At 39.0% G+C, this 21,690-nt stretch overlaps 1 protein-coding gene across 3 annotated transcripts in view; it reads right to left on the bottom strand.

The window, feature by feature from the left end:
- The window catches only part of YJEFN3 (YjeF N-terminal domain containing 3), a 1,463,772-nt gene that overhangs the window by 19,238 nt on the left and 1,422,844 nt on the right, over window positions 1–21,690 (bottom strand). For all 3 annotated transcript variants that reach the window (XM_044090652.1, XM_044090651.1, XM_044090653.1), the window contains exons 4-5: window positions 16,503–16,616; window positions 7,521–7,671 (exon numbers count right to left, since the gene is read on the bottom strand). In XM_044090652.1, coding sequence (XP_043946587.1) covers window positions 7,521–7,671; window positions 16,503–16,616 — 265 coding nt within the window. The remainder of the gene's footprint in view (window positions 1–7,520; window positions 7,672–16,502; window positions 16,617–21,690) is intronic.

The following is a 21,690-nucleotide window of genomic DNA, read 5'->3' as shown; positions in this document are numbered from 1 at the left end:
TTTGTTTTACAGCACAATAAACCACTCCCATGTCTGATAAAAAGTATATATATATTTAGAAAGCTTGTGAGGAAATTATTACTCTATTTTTTGTTTTACTTGGATTGCTTGTCTATGTACTTAATAAAGGATTTTTGACTGGAAACAGACTGCCTGCCTTGCTTGGATTACATTCGAATACTTAGTAATGCTGTAGAATTATATATTTTCTATTATTACTTTTTGACTTGATGAGTTTACGTTCACTACTTCTACTACTATTGTCTGATCTGATTAATATACAGTGATTAACTAGAAATATATGGACTGAAAATCTTCCACACAGAGAAGTTTCTTACACTGTTTTGTTTTTAGACCCACTACACTTTAGTGGGTTGTTTTGAGACTTCGGGGATACCACAGAGATTACTTTTTTTTTTCAATAAGATATAAGAAGATTTAATTTTTTTTTTCTGTAATTATGTGAACCTGTCCACCAGTGTTATTTTTAATATTTCCTGTGATTGAAACTCTGGTATTTATTGTAAAGGGAAGTAAATACTGTGGGAAGAAATAGCTAGGGAATTGTTATGGCTAGGCTTGTATAGGCCCTAAGGCTGATAGCCTAGTACCAACCTATGAACCTATAATAGATATTCTGCATTTTCATGTTCTTTTATTACTTATTATTTAATATGTTTAAACTTTTCATTGTAGCTGTTCCTTTAGAGAATATTTTAACCTTTGAGAGTACTTATATCTATTGGTGTCACGGTGGCCACTCCTGAAAGCCTGGCTGTTTGGTCAACATTATTATTTGTATTAATATTAATTTCACTCAGTATGATTGGATACGCTTGCAAGAGCCATAGAGTAGCTGGCTGTGGAGTGTCTGGTGGCAGTAACTTCCCTGTTGTCTGGGCAGAGGGGCCACAGCTAGCAAATCTGTGCCAGCCTTTCCCATGTGTGTGTGTGTGTGTGTGTGTGTGTGTATGTAAAAATCAAACCTGAAAGAGTGTGTGTGTGTCAGCTGCTTGGAGCAGGGGCATGAAGCACTGGTTTCACAGAGACAGTGGTGGAGAACATTTGTATTGGACACTCAAGTTGAGGTCTCAGCTCTATAGCTGTACCAGTGGGGAGTCTTACTGGGGACCTGGAGGGAGACAGATGGAGAAATCCGGACCCTGGACAGAGTGTGCTCCCTGTGTGCTCTTAAGGGAAATTGTGCTAGATGAAAAGAGCTGCATCTGGAAATACTGGTGTATCCATTTTTGTTCCAAGTAAGCATCAATCTCCAATGTCAGTGGTGAGGATTCAGGCTCCTTGATACTGGCCCAGAGTGGGGACATCACAACTAGATAAAGCTAACATTTTTCCAGCATGGTGTAAACAAAGTAGTATACACATCAGAAGAAATTGTCAGTGGGAACTGTTTACCCTTAACCAAGCCAAGTGACATAGATGCAATCAAAATGTGTAATACTAAGCTTAGAAGTGGTTTTCTGTAAGATAGACTAGTTAAATGACAGGCTAGTATATAAAAGGAGCAAGTGAGAGTAAATAAAGTACATTGTAAAAGTGTGCAGGGCATTACACAGTGTTCAGTTGTGGATCAGCATCTTTGATGTCTTTATATATAAAGAAAAGTGTCCCTCATTTTAGGTGACACCTATCTGTGGCAGTACATATGAGGAGGGATTTTTGTGCATTTTTTAACTCATTTTCACTTTATAGCACCTCTTCCTTGTATGCTAGCTTGTTTGCTAGTAGTTACGAATGCATTTTGCATTATTTCCATATGTAAATGAATCTAAATCAACTGACTTACAAACTACAGCATAATATTATATAAAATCTTAGAAGACATTGGAGAAAACTGAAATTGATACTTTGCATTTTAAGCTGTCCAGCTTGAATGACACTTAATGATATTTGCATTATTAATTATGAAAATATACATAATTGTTCATATTTCTATATACATTTCAATCAGCAATCACTAAGGAAGACCTTTATTACCACTGTGTAAAAGCTTACATCTCTTAAAAAGTCCTGTTTTCATTACTAGTCTAGGTTGTACACTTTCCAAAGAATCAAAAGTTGTTTGTGAAAACTGGCAGAAATTTATCATTCTGGATTTTTCAGCATTACAATCTGTATTAAACTACATGGTTCAGAAAGGAGTGCTCTGTATGGGAGGTCAGTATGAAGAAATTTAAAGCAATGAAAAAAGTGCATCCCAAGGTAAAAATAAAAAGTGTAGAAAATGTTAACAAGAAAGAAAGAAAAATTAAGGAAATGTTAGATCATTTCAGAGTACCTTAAAGGAAGTAAATAATGTGGAAAACAATAAGGAGATCTACCAAAATTAAATGTCTAAGAAAAGATGAGACTAACAGGAAAAAAGTCACATCCCCTAACTCATGTTCCTCTCTCCTTTTCAGTTACACATCTCCTTACACTGCCACTATTTTTATTAACTTTACAACTAGTCACACTCAGCTTGTGTACACTCCCGTCAGTAACCCCACCCAAGCAATCTTACCATTCACTAAAACCACAACCCCCCCCCTACAACTCTTCCTTTGAGGCTCACAATACTTCATCATCTCAGGCTCATCCAAACCCTGTTTCCCCCTTTTGATCTGTACAATATAGGGTAACACCTTGATACTTCCTCTTAAAGGAAACAAAGAATGCAACCCAAGACCTGTCATCAACAACTCCACTCTCATCGCAATGCCTATAGCATCACAAATAAGCCTGATCAAATAAATAGCTTCCTTTCATTCAGTTCAACAGGCATTACTACCCCAGGAACAGAATTGTGGCCTAAATATAACACCTCCCCTACTGCAGCTATGTCTCTGTCTGAATATCTGGCAAAAGACCCGGGGGGGACTGTAATTTTAGTTAAATCGCATTTTAACCAAAAGTGGTTGTTCAAGCCAGTGTCAAAACTCCAAACCCAGCAAAATACTGTCAACGTTTTTCTCGGGGGGGGGGGGGGTAACAAACTACTTCTCTAGATATAGCCTACCTTCTATGCCTTTCCACTCCTGTAAATATCAATTACTTATTAATGACATAATTTCCACCTTCCTCAAACATAAAAAAAAATCACAATTCTTGGCAATTTCAACCTAAACTACCTGGGTTCCTCAGCTAATAACATTGCTGAATTCCTTGCCAGTGATTATCTAACGCAATTGGATGACCTCACAAGTCCAAACCACCTTTCCAGCCATCACTCCCTTTTGAATTTATTAAACATCAATGACCCTTCATAATTTCCATCATAGCTGTTCATCTTCTGGCCTTCTTTGAGCAGTTCCCTATTGCATTCTAAATCAAACCACTCACTACAACTTCCCTCTAAACTCAACTCATTCAGACTTAATTTCACTAATAAGATTTCCAGCATCACTTGAACCCCCAACTCACTCTACCAGACTCCAATGCCACAGCCACATTCATGGATCAAAACTTACTTGAGCTACAAAACAAATTCTTTCACCTTACATGTCTATTCAAGCACCAAAATATGATTGGATAACTAAAGAATTCAAACATTTTCAAAGCTTAACAATAAAGCATGGTACATGTGGAATGAAAACCCCTCACCTTAGACCACATAGAAACAAAACCCCTCACCTCAGACTTATGCTTTTTTCACAGCATTATGTAACCTAACCCAATAAGATATATATAGGCTAAATTCAACCACTTCAAATCCACACAGCTACCCCTGCAAAGGGAGCTTAAACATTTCTGGAAAGTGGTGACCCAACTTGTGATGCCCAACCACTGGACCAGTAATCAAGGAGCCTCAATCCTCACCACTAGCACCAGTGGGGGACATACATTGAGAGGATGACAGGTACACACACAGTATCTCCAAATGCAGCTTTCTGCATCAAGTGCAATTTCCCTTAAGAGAACACACAAGCCACAGTCAGTCCAGGACTGGTTTCTCCAGATCCCCAATAAGACTCCCCACTGGCACAGCTACAGAGTTGAGATCTTAGATGAATGGCCAAGCCAAGACCTCCAACACTCTCTCTGTCCAACCAGTGCTTCATGTCCCTGCCCAAGTAGCTGACACACACACACTCTCAGAGATTTGTTTTGCACACACACACACACACACACACACACACACACACACACACACACACACACACACACACACACACACACACCTGGGAAAGGCTGGCACAGGTTTACTAGCTATGCCCTCTTCTGCCCAGACTATAAGGTAGTTATGACTGCCACCAGCCAGCTCCTTAGCAGCTATTTTAAGGCCTTTAACAAAGGGTGTCCAATCTTACTGTGTAATGTTACTATTAATACAAATGGTAGTTTGACCAAGAGCAAGGCTATTAGGAGTAGTCCACAGTATCACCAAATAAATATGCAAGTACTCTCAGAACTTATATATCTCTAGACAGATCAACCACAATGAAATGTTCAAATATATTTAATAATAAATAATAAAAGAACAAGACAATACTAAATATACATTTACAGTAACATCAGAATTCAAAATCACATGAAATATTTAAAACAATATTGCAGGATAGTCTCAAATAAAGAAAGAAAAATATCTAAGCTAAGCTTTGCTATATTTCTGACTATATCTAAGAGAATTATACTGTTCCATAGACTTGACTTACTCATAGCAAGGCAGATGTGTGGTGAATGGATCCTGTCAGGTCCAAGACAAAATGCTCTCTCTCTCTCTCTCTCTCTCTCTCTCTCAGAGAGTTCTTAAATTAATATCTGAAATACTACTGCTGGGATAACTTGCAGAATGACATAATTTCTTGCCATCTGACTCTATCCCAGGTAAACCCCCCACTGCTGAAAGCTAGCAGTATTTAGCATCTAGCTGTGACACTACACAAACAAGGACTTTTTCTCAGATTGTGGTACTTGCTGGAAGTCATAAAACAATAAAACACTTCTAAGACAATACTGAAAGTTCCCTAGTTCTAGACATTGTGTCTGTTACTGCACTGATACTACAAGATAACATCTTTTTATGGGCTGGCCATAAAGTAATTTAATTTCAGCTATTTTTCTGAGGTTAACCTTCTGTACTCCAGTTTCCACTGTTAAAATATATACATCTAAACAGTTACAATAGTGCAGGTACGTTTCTGTTCTATGCCAGTAGGGCACACTATGGTTACATTTTAAGCACTTTGCAAAAACCTTTTCAACACTCACTTCTGTACCAACAGTTTGACATAAAACTGACATACAGTTCTAATACACTTGTAACACAAGTATCATATATGAATCATGTTGATATTCACAAATGACATATAATTATTTACAAATTTGCAGATAGCTATGCTTGCAGTACCTCCTTTGTCATACAACTCACAGGTTGTAAAGTCACTGATAACATTGACACTCCAATGTTCTCCATTGCTTACAAGTCCCGACTTCCTTAAAGAATTAAGTCGCCTGCCAGACACAGTCAGGCTTTTCTTCTCAATCCTCATCTCATCTCTCTCCTCCACCATTCATTCCAACCTTGTGTATCAAGGAAATATCTTCAAAAAATATAAAACTCTTACTTAAACAAATTCCCACAGACACCGCTGCCAGATTTGATATTCTTCTTCACTGGTTCTCCTACCTTTGCAAATAATTTCTTACCATTCCTCGTCTCCACAGCTATAACTTTGGCCTAACCCAAAACATCATGCCAAAATCTGGAAAACTGCACTTATAAAGCCTCTTCCAAAACAGCCACAATCAGAGAAAATGCCTCACACTGTCATCCCCTCACCCTTGATAATATTCTAAAAAATAAATCATATACACTCAAATCACTGAATATGGACAGCAATATCATGTCCTTAAATTAAAATTATGTGGCTTCTGGTTAGGTGTAGCATCATGGCAACACTCCGGACCCTCACTGATGAAATGAGACAACGGTTGCCTCACTGGGGCTATCTTCTTTGACCAAACTAAGCTCTTCGACTTCAATAAACACACAGTCGTTCTTGGTAATAACGGAGAGCACTGGATTGCACCAGTGTTTTTGTTTAGCTCTCCAAACATTACGGCAGTTGCGTTACATCTCGGAGCTGCTGTATATCATCTCAGCCACAGCTCGCAAATTCTTTGATCAATTAACAGGGGCAAAGCTAAAAAGAAAGGGTAGAAAACCCATTATGTTACTTATATCTTTCAAGTGACCTCATTATGAGGAATGTTCATCATTTTGAGTCTAAAAAGTCCATGTTCCTCACTGTTCCACATTTGAAGGGCATGTTGTACATTAGTGTCGCAGACAGCTGAGCGATAGCAGTAGTGAAAAGGCTTTTACTTTTATCATGCACACTAGAATTAAACAGTTTCAGGTATTAACGGAGTACACTGGACTTATCTTAACCTCATCACTTGGTATTCTGGATTTGCACTTAACACAAAGTACAGACTCTCTCTCTCTCTCTCTCTGGTGTGCACTCTTATACTGCTTATAACTTTCTCTAAGTTTACAACTATACTTGTCTGTGATTACAATCAGACAGGCAGTGCCTGTAACTGATCAAGTGTGATTATTGGCTACCCCAGTAAAAAAAAAAATAAATAAATAAAATTAAAAAAAATAAAGTAAATTCAGCGAACTAGTATAACCCTGTATGGAGCTATATGTAATTCTGGAGGGATACATATCTGCATTATCGTACTGCAGGCAGACTAGAGGACAGAAATTAATATTCTGCAATATCTGTGCCAGGAACAATATAAAGAAAAATGAAATGGACATAGCATGTTTGCTCTTATGGAAACTATGCAAAAAGGCATGTTGCACTAACACCTAAGCTCCAAGAGAGTAATAGATTTCATTAAGAGAAATCTGCAAAAATGGTGGATACAGTCCGAGTCTGAGAAAATGTCTTGGGAGCAATGTTAGGGAGGACTATTTTGCAAAGAGATGTAGACTCAAAACTTGCTTTCTTGGGAATTCACAGATTTAATGCCAATGCAGGAGATAAAGACAGCAGGAGGAAGTTGAAGAGGGGAACAATGTTAGCAAGCAAATAATACTAATTATTTTTGATAAACAACTCAAGCAACAAGCATTAAATCAATGGGATGGCTGAGTTGACCAGTAAATGGTGAAGATGTAGAAAAGGCTGTTGATCTAACCACATAACCACAACAAAACAATGTTATGCCATTCTTTTATTCAAATGTACCAGTCACTGAAGATTCTCAATATGTAAACAATGCAGTTTACTACTATTAAGGTAGATTAAAACAAGAAAAAATCTAAAGTTTGAGGAAATGGTTTAATCAAAACTTTTTTTTTTAATCTGTAACAGCAGCCTCTTCTATGTCTGCTTAGATTAAACTGAGACATTTTGCATCTTTTTACTGAAAGAACCATATCATGAAAATTAGGCATGGATAAAGTCCCTAATACCTTTATTTTTGAATGTATTTATAACATGATATTGGGGGGGGGGTCACAAAAAACCTAGAGATTTCCAAAGACTGACTAGTTTTCTTACCTGATGGGACATCCACACTGACAATTGGGATTTTAATCTGTTTCAGAGTTGTTAGGATGGTGATATATGGCTCCTTCAGGTCTCCTTGCTCATTACCAAATCCTAGAATAGCATCCACCACAATGTTGTAAGCATCATTGATTAACTGCACCTGTAGATACAAGAGATTACAATTGTCATCTGACAGCAATGAGACCAAAATACTTATCCCATAGAACAGCATCCGCCATGCTGTAAGCATCACTGATTAACTCTACCTGCAGATACAAGACATTACAAATGTCATCTGGTAACAACAAGACCAAAATTCGTATCCTGCTTTCAGCATTTCAAGCATAACAGAAGATTTACCAATTAGAGGAAAACTGTGGTGCTGTGAGGGATTCACAGGAATATAAAACAGAAAAATGCATGGATCTTTTAAAAGTGACAGAGCTGTTTTTAGGCCTTGTTTGAACTTTTGATGATATTTTGACATTAAGGCCAACATTCAATACATTTATGGTACTGCTAGAATCCTAAGGTAGCCCTTGCCCCTGTAGGAGATGAAGACCAACACTTTGTGATAATCTACTCCATATTAGCTTGCACTGCTTTACCTTGCACTTTAAATACATTATTCAGCACCAAATGAATAGTAGGCCTCTGTTTTATTCACTTATTGAGTATCTTACTCTAAAGCAGAAACCTTAAAATCATTCTGGAAGCCACCCTGTGTTTTTCTGCCATAATCACAAGCATGTCCTTTAGCCGACAGACATAGACAGTATCTTTCTACAATGAGGACATCCAGACTTACAGACTGAGTTGCTGTTGAGTGAATGAATAGGTCTGCATCATTCTGTTTTTATATCAGTGTAGTTATTTTCACATTTTAGAGGAGATGACCTCCTCTGGCCTTCCACACATGAGCTCTTACCTTCTCTGTTGCATCCACACTCGTTTACTCTGGGTCTAAAGTATGACACCAAAACGGCTAAACACTGAACGCTGTTTCAGCAACACATAAAGAGTGAACTACAACATTGGGGAGTGTGGGGGGCTTTGTCCCCCACTTTGTAATGTTTAAGCTAGTGTGTCTTGTCTGGTTGGCCTACCGATTTTTTTTCCCTAGGAAAAAAATGGGTGATCTGACCGTTCACTTAACTAGTTTGCTCTTTATGTGTCACTGAAGCAGAATTTGGTGTTTAGCCATTTCAGTGTCGTAATATAGACGCGTTTACTACAGGCCTATACAGTATTACTGGTGACATTTTCACCAGGCTGGCTACAGGCCTGGGAGCCAACAACTCACGTGATAATGTGATGGCTCTTGCGCTTTGCTATGGACATGATTCACAGTAACCCAGCATCATGGAACCGATTATCTTTTATCTTGACCAATCACTGTCAGTGTTGTAACTCTACCCCACTCAGCTGCTCAATCCCCCCTCCTCCCAGCCATCGTCTCCTGCCAAGGCTGCTAACTGTGCTATGGCCAACAGTACAGCAGTCAGGATCAAAACCACTATTTCAGTGGGCAGCTCTGGTTCTGATTGTTTCTTTACATTCAAGCCTGTTTATATACAGTATCATATCCTGCATCCCTTTCCGTTTCCCCTATTTAAAAAAACTGTAATTCCCGTTTAACCCAATGTAAGATTTCTAGATTTTTCATTAAACAAATGTCCACACTCTCCTAATCACTACTATTTAGGAACACTAAGCCTAATAATTGACCTATAAACAGCTTCTTAAACTACTGTCCCCAGGCAGTTCTTCAAAAAACTGTAACTCCCAAGTAAAATTCTTCTAAATGCATGCAATGTAGAAACCAAACTTGAGCAGCTGAGTTCCTTTTTTTCTTTTCACAATACAGGCATTCCTGCTATCACAGAGACTTAGCTTAAATAGGCTACTCTTACCTTACACACAGTCCTGCTGGAAACAATTACATCTTCAGTGGTCTTCCAGAAAAAAGAAAGCAGGTGGTGTGACATTACCTTTTTACAAGAATGCCTTTACAATGCAATTTAAAGCTCTGGCCTGCACTCCTAATGATGATAACCTAAACGGGACAAACATTTCTGAAAACCCTTCCTCTCTGCGACGTCCTGTCTTTGTCATCCAGCCTCAAGTGAAAAATTCACAAATTTCACTGATTCAGTCTTTAATAACACACCCGCAAACAATGACATGATACAGTTACGACAATTTACCATAAGTCTCTCAGGGCCCCCAAAACATATTATCAGTAACGTCTTTGCATAACAAAACTTTGTACAGATTGTTAATCTGTAACAATCACAAGGTGTAAAATTTGTAAACGACCAGAAGTGGGGACTTTATATATAGATCTCTGTGTTTTAGAGTATCCTCCTTTTTCAGAAGTATAACTCTTCTAAGAGTTGACCCAGTTGTTTGGGCTTTGAGAACTTATATGGACAGCGACCTAACTTATAGCCAACATGTGTCTATTGTTGTAAGAAAGTCCTTCTGTATTGGCCAGTCATTGAATATAATACCCCCTTTGGTATGTATCTGTCCAGACACAGGCAGCAACTGGAATGCCCACATAGATACCTTACTAAAAGGATACAAGGCCTAAGCAACATGTCCTACATGGACTGACTCAAAGGTCTGTCACTCACTCTACTCAGTACCTTACAGACTGCTAAGAGGTGACCTGTGTCTGGCATACAGTGCATCATACAACCATTTACTGATGGAATTACTGCACATCAGCAAGCCAAATGGCATCAGACATACTCTGCCGAGGGATCTAAACCTGTTCTGCAACATCAACAGAACAGTTTGGAGAGACAGTTATATTTCACAGTAGATACCATTGCCATGGAACAGACTCCCCATCTACATAAAACAAAGTTCACCCTTGTCCATTTTCAACATCAATTTAGATCTATGGATGGGAAGCAGAAAATTTACCCTGGTACTGCTCCCTTGGACAGAGGCAGATCCTAAATACTTTATTCCATGTATGGGTCCCCTCAAATTATCCATGCTATGATTTCAATTATTCCTATTTAGGTTACTATATGGTTATTGAACATGGGAAAGGTAAGGTCAATCTATAACCAAATGGGATGGGTTATTTAGAGAAAAAAAGGGAAACTAGCTAGGCTTAAAATGGCCCACAATGGCAGCTAGCCTAGTACTTACCTATGAACCAATGACAGACCACATTGCTTTGCCAGGGATAGTCTTCATCTGTCCCTGCTAGGCTTTTAAATATTGGCTAAAACATTGTCCTCTTCCCATACTGCCTTTTTTAGGCACACCTTCCAACTTAGCAAACTCAACCAAAGAGACTCTAAAGATGTTACTGCTCAATGCCAGCAGTCTAAACAAGAAATCCCACTCCCTCCAACCACTTCTCATCCTGGGGAATGCAAATATCTGTGCAGTTACAGAGACAAGGTTTAAAGCCACAGAGAGTACCCCAGCAGTGACAGGCTTCAGTGCCTTCCACACATTTAGACCAGCTACTGCACAGGCAGGGTCTAAAAGTGCAATTGTCACAGTCTACACAAAATGCAAACATACCTCATGGTTAGTCAAACAGGATAACACACTTGAGTTTCTCCATGTCCAAATTACCACAAGTACAGTCCCATATCAAATTATCATAAATATAGTCCTGTATCATGTTCTTGTAAGTTATAGATCATCCTGTATGACCCATGAAACCCATAGCACATACTTAGACCTATGGAGACTCTTACCATTCAAAGATATAACATTCATTGGTGACTTTAACTACCCCTCTATAAATTGGTAATCCTATGTGACCACAAACTTGTAGATCCAGAGATTCTTGGACTTTGTAAACATAAACACCCTGGAACAGTTAGTCCATACTCCTACTAGGGGTATAAACATACTGAATCTGGTACTCACAAATATGGGAGAATGTTGCATCCCATCCTCACCCCTCACCCTAGTGTAGTATCCTCTCTGGTAAGGCCATAACATAAAGCTGTCTCCTTTGAAATAGAAATCAGTCCTGTGACCCCAGAAAATCCTGAATCAGTTAGGAATTGCTCTAAGGCAAACTGCCTATTATTAAGAGGTTACCTGATAAGCTCCAAGCTTGACAATCCATCCTGATTCCTTTCTGTTTAATATGGAATGCCAGCCTGCTTTGTTAGCTCTATGTCCCTGGATTTTGTCTATAATTGTAAAACTGAATTTGTCAGTGGCATGGGTCAGTGTATATTTATACAGTGCATTTTGAATTCGTTTGGTCCTGATATCACTAAGATGTTCACTTATTCTATGTTTTACAGGTCGTGATGTTTGCCCTACGTAAAACGCAGAGCAAAAACAAGTGGCCAGATAAATGACCCAGTCACTGCCGCAATTGGCAAAGCACCTAATGTCAAAAATCTGTGGGGTGTTGCTGCTTGTGAATTCAGTAGTTTTGTTTATGTAAATACTAAAACATGCTGTATCCACAAGGATGACTTCCTACTAACTTATCCCCAAACAAGATGGTCTGTACCACTGGCATAGGGTGTGGATGTTTATAATGAGTGAAGTGTGAATTTATCGTACGGCCACTTGTTTTTGTTTTGCATTCCATATTAAACAGAAAGGAATCAGGATGGATTGTCAAGCTTGAAGCTTTGTTTAAACCTGGTTTAAATGAACATAATTGAATTTTTGGAATGGACCAATTGGAATGTAATAGGGTTAATTAACTGACTTTATAAATGTGTGTAGAGCTGATGGCTCTTAATGCACTGAGGAAGGCATTTTGTTTTGCTGTATGCCTATTTGTTTTTTATTTTATCTGCATAAATAAATGTAGCCTTTCACTCCTATTTGGTGCTGGACCCCTTTTTTGCTTTCCTAATATTTTTGGTTTGGTCCATGCACCTAGTCCTACGTGCATGGTTTTTGGAATATCCACCTCCAAATAATACCATGAAGCATAACCACCCCAACTATCACTAGGGGCAGATTTAAAAAGCACTGTCTAAGGTTAAGAACACCACACTGATGGGCCCCATTAACATACCAGATGTCTCCTAAATAGCCTGAAGCATGTCCTGTCTGAACCTTTGCAGTCAGTATTTAACCAGAGCCTCCAAATAGGCTTTGTCCCATTTGATTAGAGGACTGCAATCGTCATCCCTCTGCACAAGGTTGGTCCATTAGTGGACCCTGAGAACTACAGACCCATACGTCTAACTAATCTCATATGCAAAACTATGGAACAAATTAGCATGCATATAATTAATAATGACATAAGAAACCTTCAGACACTGGATCCAACCCAATCTGTCTTTCTTAAAGGCAGATCATGCCTACTTAACCTGGCGGACTTCTTTGAAAAGATCACCAAGACAGAGGATGAGGGCAAAACAGCACATACTGCCTGCCTGAAACTTGCTAAGGCATTTCACACAATATCCCACTTGGGCTTTGTAAACAAACTCATTGAATTAGGCATTAACTCCTATATTACATAATGGATAACCAGGTGGCTTTCATCTAGAACCCAGGGAGTTAAGATAAGGGAGACCACCTGCATTGACAGGCCCGGTCACTAGCAGAGTAGTTCTACGCTGGGGCAAATCCTCTTTGGCATTTACTTCTCAGAAGTCAAAGCCAATGTCAAAAGCCTTTGGCTGACCAAGTCTGCAGACAACTGCAAGCTAAGAGCAATTGCAGAATCCCCCCAAGACACATTCTACAGGAAAGACCAGCACGGACAAATGACTGGTAGCATAGACATGGGTTAAAATTCAATGCCAAGAATGCATAATAGTACCCTTTGAGAAGTTGGCTACCCCAGGAAACTACCTCATTGATAACATATCCTTAAGACTGCCTCTGTCCTTGACAGATGTAGGTGCTAGACATGGGGTGAATTTCTGATTTCCTAACCAATGGTGCAGGTTACACTTGAATAGGGTTAGGGATTAACTCCGCTTCACATGGATTGAAAGCCTGTTCCAGAGGAAGGATATTCTCTGAGACCCACACCTGCCCCTCCAACATGTCCTATTCATGTTGCAAGCAAGGTACAAGTCCCTAGTTCTGATGCTATTGGTTTTGTAGGAAGGCAAAAAGTCTGTCAGAGAGGGATCCAGTAACACCTTGTAGGCCAAGCATAGATTGTTGCAAATCAGTATGTAGGTAGACTGAGTACAGGGACAGAGGGTTTGAAATTACCTTATTGTTTACTCCCTGTGTTTTGTGAGACAACTCTGGGGTCTCTCAAGCTATTTCAAGTACCTGGTCAAGTACATGCCGAAGGGTGTGCCGTACTCAGTGATTGGCCTGATGAGCGCAGAGTAAAGTGGAACAATGACCTCCTTAGACCTGGATGCCATGCCCTTATTTATAAGTTTTGCAATGTGGAATAATCTTCTCATCACGGTAGACATGTAATGTTCACAGGTCAGTTTATTGTCAACATACTTTCCCAGAGCCCACACTGGCTCAACTTTTTAGGGGTGTATTATTAATGTGGTAATTTCCAGGGGCGGTCATATTTTAAAACTGTACTATTATGCATTTTACCCATTAGGTTTTAGTCCATTGATTTGGCATCAGTTGTTTGTCTCTGTCAGGCCATCCTGAAGAATAAAAGTCAACAAGGATAGTATACGCAGTAGTAGTAGTAGTAGACTAGCAACAAAACACTTTGTATGGAAAATTGTAATTACATAAAGCTTTTGATCCTCTTGAAGAGAATCTGTGTCTTTAGGGAATTGATTGATCATGCCTAGTTTGTAGGCATCTGCATGTTTGGTCAACCAGTGACCCTTGAAGTTTGCTTTGGCTTCAGAGAAGTAGATACCAAAAAGGAGAGGCCCCAGCACTGATCCCTCTGGGACTCTGCTAGTGGCTGGCCTCTTTGTTGAGGTAGAATCTCCTGTCTTAACTTCTTGTGTCCATTCAGTGACCAGATCACTATTCATCATATGACATATGGGTTTATGCCTAATTTTGTAAGTTTATGTACAATGCCTGAGTGAGGTATTATGTAAAACTCTTTCAATAGGATGAGGTAGGCAGTAAGCAGTACTTTGCCCTCTTCCATAGCTTTAGCTACCCTCTCAAAGAAGTCTACCAGGTTAAATAAACATAAACTGCCTCTAACAAAACTGAACTGGGTAGGGTCCAGTGTCTATAGATTTCCTATGTCACTGTTTATCAGATCCATAATAATTCTCTCCACGGCCTTTTATATGAGACTAGTCAGACATGGGTCTGTAGTTTCCCAGGTCCATGGAAGGCTCACTTTTGTGTAGAAGAATAACTGTTACAGTCCTCCACTCATTTGGTACTAAGCCTGTCTAGAGGCTATGGTTAAGTAGAGCTTCTACTAGGCCTGATAAGTTACATTCATGCTTTTCAGGAGGCATCCTGGGATGTTATCAGGGCCCACTGAAGCAGTGTTGTTCAGTATGGAGAATGCAGGGAAGACCTTCTCCCTAGTAACAGTTGTTGAAGAAATGGTTGGGAGGAATTCCTTGGGTGGTGACTGGGGCTAAAACTGGTCTGGAGCCAAATTTATCAGTCAGCAAATTTGCTATACCATTTGGCTCCATATAGGTGATTCCATTCACGGTTAGTTTGTCACATTATTAGGTGTTGCCTTTAAGACTGCAGACAACTGAAGAAAGCCTTATGGCTGCCCTTAACTTGGGAGACTATTTTTTATCTTAAATTTGACTTTGGTGGACTTGATTAGTCCCCTGGGTTGCATGCTCAGATTGATGAAGGATTTTTTGCCTTGCTGGGCAAAGCCCTTCCTGTTTTTGGACATGATTTTCTTTCTTTTGTTATACATTCTATTTATACTGGGATTCTACCAGGGGCCTTGTTTTTGAAGACTGTCCTATGTTTATTTCGGGTAGCTACAACTGTCTGTATGCAGCTATCTACATGACTGGAATTGTTCACAGAAATGCTGTACACAAAAGTAACTATGTTATCAGAGGAGACTTGGAAATTTGCTAAACTGTCATTTAGTAGGAGGTCGTTGGCTCTGAAATATTTTTAAAATCTTCCATGGTTAGCTGAGGTCCCAGGCTTAATATTTATTTCAAAGGAAGCAGCCTTGTGGTCTGAACTGACCAATAAGGTCTTTACTGTAGGGGGAGTGTCTCTTTACACCATGTTTCTGAGGACAAGAACAATGATACTTGTGCTTTTGGTGGGTGTCTGTGCTAACAAAGTACAAGAATCTGTAGGCCTCCATGTTTGAGGATGAGGTAATACTGAAGTAGTAAAAGTCACCCACAAATATTGTATTAGACTGAATGGGAAGCATCTTCAGTTCATTTAGGTATATGGCATGGGCTTCCTGCTTAATGTAGGGGGACCTATAGCTTGCAAGGCTATGGTATGGAATTTTACTTATGGTAAGCTGGATGTGGGGAAGCTCAAGTGTGTGACACTGTTTCCCCAGACATTATGTGTGTTCGTGTTTGATGTAAATTGAGAATACTCCACCTGTAGAGCCCACCTGTGCAGTAGCAGATCTAAAATGTACGGAAGGCATCATAACCTTACACTGCCAGGGTGCTCCCAGCAGCAGTAAACCAAGTATGTATAGACGCCTATATTCAAATTCGTTGCTTCTATTAATTGTCATAGTTTACAATGTTCTAACATAATCTTTGATCTTGTTAATTGTACATCTCTGTCATAGGTAGACACTTGGCTGTTAAGCATATCAGACTCACTAAGAAAGACTAAATGTCCCTTGTCTGAAACAATCAGCAGAAAGTATCAAACATAAAATATGCAAAAAGCACATATGAGGTTTCTTGAAAGTTTTTGTTTGAAAAATAATATTAAGAAATAAAACACCGTTTTGGTGTATACATTAAAGTAATATGTACATGACTTTGATATTAGTAAGTCAGATATGTATGCTAATAATAGCTGTCAAGAGTATAGCTCATGGGTAATACATGCAGAATAGTTTCTCAGTAGAAGAGATGAAATTACATGGCTTACCTCAGTTGGGAGATAAGAAAGGAACGGAATATCCATCTTTTCACACTGAGTAGTGATGTCCTGATAAAGAGGATTTATGGATCGTTTTGGATAAAATATGGTTGGTTCATATTCCTAAAAGGAAGAAATTAATTTATAATGTAAAACTAAATGCAGATGTATTGATAATGAAGATTGTCTACAGTAATTTTGCATTTAAAACTCATAACTTATACTAAAATGAGCACATCTGAAGACACAACTGCATTACTATAAAAAAAATGATAGCTCACACATACAAATTTCTGCAGGGATGTAGGTATTTGCATCATAACTGCAATGAGGTATAATTACAGAAAGTCATTCAAAACACAACTTGAAGCAGCCTGAATAAATGAAATGTCTGATGGCAGGCACTTGCAGTGTCCCTCAAAACATCACAATGTCCGCAGTCCTAACATTAACCTGTGAACATCTATCTTGTTGTAGGAAAACAATTCCTTTACCTGCATGTGTCCATAATCCTGCCATTAACCTGTTGACATGTATCTTGTTGTATGGACCCATTTCCTTTCCCTGGCTGTACCCATAATTCTAACATTAACCTGTTAACATATATTCTTGTTATAGGACCCCACTTTCGTTTTGTGGCTGTCCCCATAATCCTAACATGAACCTGCCAACATGTATTTTTTTGTAGAACCCTGCTTCCTTTACCTGGCTGTGCCCATAATCCTAACATTAACATATATTTTTGTTTTAGGACCCCACTTTCTTTTTGTGGCTGTCCCCATAATCCTAACATGAACCTGCCAACATGTATTTTTTTGTAGAACCCTGATCCTTTACCCGGCTGTGCCCATAATCCTAACATTAACAAGTTAATATGTATTCTTGCTTTAAAACCCAACTTCCTGTATCTGGCTGTGCTATTGGCCTAGCAGTATCCTGTTAACATGTATTCTTGGAGCCCCACTAAATTTACCTGGCTGTGACCATAATCCGACCATTAACCTGTTAACATGTATTCTAGTTGTAGGGCCCCACTTCCTTTAACCCAGCTGTGCCAGTAATCCCAATATTAACCTGTTAACATGTATTCTTCATGAAGGACCCCACTGCCCATAATTTTAAAATTAAACTGTAAACAAATATCTTTTTGTGGAACCCCACTTCCTTTACCGAGTTATGCCCATAATCCTAAAAGTAATCTGTTAACATGTAGTTTTGTTTTAAGACCCCCACTTCCTTTACCTGGCTGTGCCCCTAATCCTAGCATTAACCTCTTAACATGTATCTTGTTTTAGTACCCCACTTTCATTGCCCGGCTGTCCCCATAATCCTAACATTAACCTCTTAACATGTATCTTATTTTAGTACCCCACTTCCATTGCCAGGCTGTCCCCATAATCCTAACCTTAACCTCTTAACATGTATCTTGTTTTAGTACCCCACTTTCTTTGACCAGCTGTGCCCATGATCCTAACATTAATCTTTTAACATGTGTTCTTATTGTAAGGCTTCACTTCCTTTACCGGGCTGTACCCATAATCCTAACATTAACCTCTTAACATGTATCTTGTTTTAGTACTCCACTTCCATTGCCTGGCTGGCCCCATAATCCTAACATTAACCTCTTAACATGTATCTTGTTTTAGTGCCCCACTTTCATTGCCCGACTGTCCCCATAATCCTAACATTAACCTCTTAACATGTATCTTATTTTAGTACCCCACTTCCATTGCCAGGCTGTCCCCATAATCCTAACCTTAACCTCTTAACATGTATCTTATTTTAGTACCCCACTTCCATTGCCAGGCTGTCCCCATAATCCTAACCTTAACCTCTTAACATGTATCTTATTTTAGTACCCCACTTCCATTGCCAGGCTGTCCCCATAATCCTAACCTTAACCTCTTAGCATGTATCTTGTTTTAGTACCCCACTTCCTTTGCCCGGCTGTGCCCATGATCCTAACATTTACCTGTTAACATTTATCTTGTTTTAGTGCCCCACTTCCTTTGCCTGGTTGTGCCCATAATCCTAGCATTAATCTGTTATCATATATCTTGTTGTAGGGCCCCACTTCCTTTATCAGGCTGTCCTGTAAACCTAACATTAACCTGTATCTTTTTGTACAACCCCCACTTCATTTATCCAGCTATGCTTATAATCTTAACATTAACATGTTTACGTGTATCTTGTTTTAGGACCCCAGTTCCTTTACCTGGCTGTACCCATAATTCTAACATTAACCTGTTAACATTTATTTTGTTGTAGGTCCCCACTTCTTTTACCCTGCTATGCCCATAATGTATTAGCATGTTTACATGTATTCTTGTTTTATGACCCCACTTTCTTTCTTTCTTTCCCTGGCTCTACCCATAATCCTAACATTAGTATGTTAAAATGTGTTCTTGCTTTCGGACCCAACTTCCTTTACCTGGTTGTGCCTATAATCCTAGCATTATCCTGTTAATATGTATTCTTGTTGTAGGGCCCCACTTCCTTTACCTGGCTGTGCGCATATCCTTTACTCAGATATGCCCATAATCCTGACATTAACATGTTAACATGTACTCTTGTTTTATGACTCCACTTACTTTCCCGCCCTGTGCCCATAATCCTAACATTCACGTGTTAGCATGTATCTTGTTTTAGTTCCCCACTTCTTTTACCTGGCTGTGCCTATAATCCTAACATTAACATGCCAACATGTACTCTTGTTATAGGACCCTACTTCCTTTACAAAGCTGGCCCCATAATCCTAGCATTAAGCTGTTTGCAGGCCAGCACTGCAAGCATGTCCCTGGATGGGTCTCACCTTAATAGATGGGAAGGTTTTTCAGACATCAGGCTATAAATCCAGCTACGACTGGGCAGGGAAATGGAAGCAGGAGAGATCATACTGAGGCTAGCTGGGAATATTATTACTAGCTCCACTCATGCCCAGCTATGCAGGGTTGTATTATAAGATGGCCATGTATTGGTAAGAAGATGAAGCTGTCCCCACCATGGCTGTTGTCTTATGACCAATGTTCATTCCTAAGATGTGCCCCAAGCACACATCGCCCTGAAAGAGAAGAAATGGTTTTGCCTTGTCTTTTCATTTTCAACCATCATTGGCTACTTTGGCATCCAGGCTGCTAATCAAATCAAGGTTGTGTGGGTTGCAGTCAAGGTTTTAGTCCTCTGACCTTGGAGAAGATTTCCTTATCAAGTACCAGTGTAGAATCTGTGGGGAGGCATGTTGAAGAATGACACAACCTTGTCAGCCTAAGGGAAAATTGTCCCTGTGCTCTGGAAACAATGCCAAACCTCACTGTCTCCACAGCGATACCCCTAGCATTGTGTGGTGGTCTTGTTAGCCTACACAATACTACTAATTTGTATACTTCTAGTAGGCCAGTCTAAGCCTCCTTTCCCCAGTAAGTTTGAAATGCCCTGTGGTGCAATCCCCTACCCCATTGTCTTGATGCAGTAAGCCATTCTGAGCCCCCTACCCATGACAGGATGAAATATACTGGGATGCAGTCTCTAACCCAACAGGACCCTAGCAAATTGCATCATTTATTAACCCTGGTCACCAGCATAACAGAAATTTAGATACAGAGCTGTAGATAAATAGAGCCATCTAAAAATAAGTGAACTGGAAAAGCCATCTACAGTTGGCCATTTGGAAAATGCCATCATTTTGAAACACATCCTCTATTAAATTATCCACCATGGTAAAATGGGACAAGATAACATGTACTAAAAATAAATAACCCGGCCAGTCAAAATAAAGTACCTATTTAGCAAAATGCTCTATAAGTAGTAGGCAACGTAAAAACAGACATGAAAAGTACTTATAGAAATGCATAAAATAAAAGCACAAACTCAGTACAAGTGAAGAATGTCCAGAAGCAGTATCCCATACAAGTATAGGGAATATACATCTTAGTGGGTGGCCATTGAAATTCTAGTATCCAATATAAGTATAGGGAATATACATCTTAATGGGTGACCACTGAAATTCTAGTATCACATACAAGTATAGGGAATATACATCTTAATGGGTGACCACTGAAATTCTAGTATCACATACAAGTATAGGGAATATACATCTTAATGGGTGGCCACTGAAATTATAGTACCACATACAAGTATAGGGAATATACATCTTAATGGGTGACCACTGAAATTCTAGTATCCCATACAAGTATAAGGAATATACATCTTAATGTGTGACCACTAAAATTCTGGTATCCCATACAAGTATAGGGAATATACATCTGAATGATGTGACCACTGAAATTCTAGTATCCCATACAAGTATAGGGAATATACATCTTAATGGGTGGCCACTGAAATTCTAGTATCACATACAAGTATAGGGAATATACATCTTAATGGGTGGCCACTGAAATTATAGTACCACACACAAGTATAGGGAATATATATCTTAATGGGTGACCACTGAAATTCTAGTATCCCATACAAGTATAAGGAATATACATCTTAATGGGTGACCACTGAAATTCTAGTATCCCATACAAGTATAAGGAATATACATCTTAATGTGTGACCACTAAAATTCTGGTATCCCATACAAGTATAGGGAATATACATCTGAATGATGTGACCACTGAAATTCTAGTATCCCATACAAGTATAGGGAATATACATCTTAATGGATGACCACTGAAATTTTGAGGTCCATAACTGCAGTTCTCAAATAAGTGGAACTTTATGTCCAGTTGAGGGAAGTATGCACTAAATCTGAGGTTCTGGTATTTCAGTTTTTATATTATTCAAAGCTACAGTAATTTCAAAATTAGTGCAAGTAAGTAGCAGGGGTGCAGACAAGAAAAGCACCTCTTCAAAAATGCTTGAAAGGTGTCACACTGCATTTAAGAATAAGTCACTTTTTAATCATATTTAGTGTTTTCTTAGAGTTGAGACTCACAGTATTTGACCTTATTTGACCTCACACTGGCAGGAAGGACCTTAACAATTTTTAATTGCTCCAGTACTTTTTTTCAGTTCCTGACAGTTAAGGTTCACTAGGCATAATGCCTTTTCTGGCAGCATGGTATAGATAAGTATAGTTATAACTGCTAAAAAATATCATTCTGTAGACATGGGTTTGATGCCCTCAGTCTCCATTTACATATATTTCAAGTATATTTAACAAACCTAAGCAAAAAAAAAAAATCTGGATAACTGC

The sequence above is a fragment of the Protopterus annectens genome, chromosome 13.part0 (assembly GCF_019279795.1).
Source record: "Protopterus annectens isolate FY-2018-M chromosome 13.part0, PAN1.0, whole genome shotgun sequence".
Taxonomy (NCBI): Eukaryota; Metazoa; Chordata; order Ceratodontiformes; family Protopteridae; genus Protopterus; species Protopterus annectens.
Note: the sequence above shows the minus strand (reverse complement) of the source record. Positions and strands in the feature narration are given on the sequence as shown.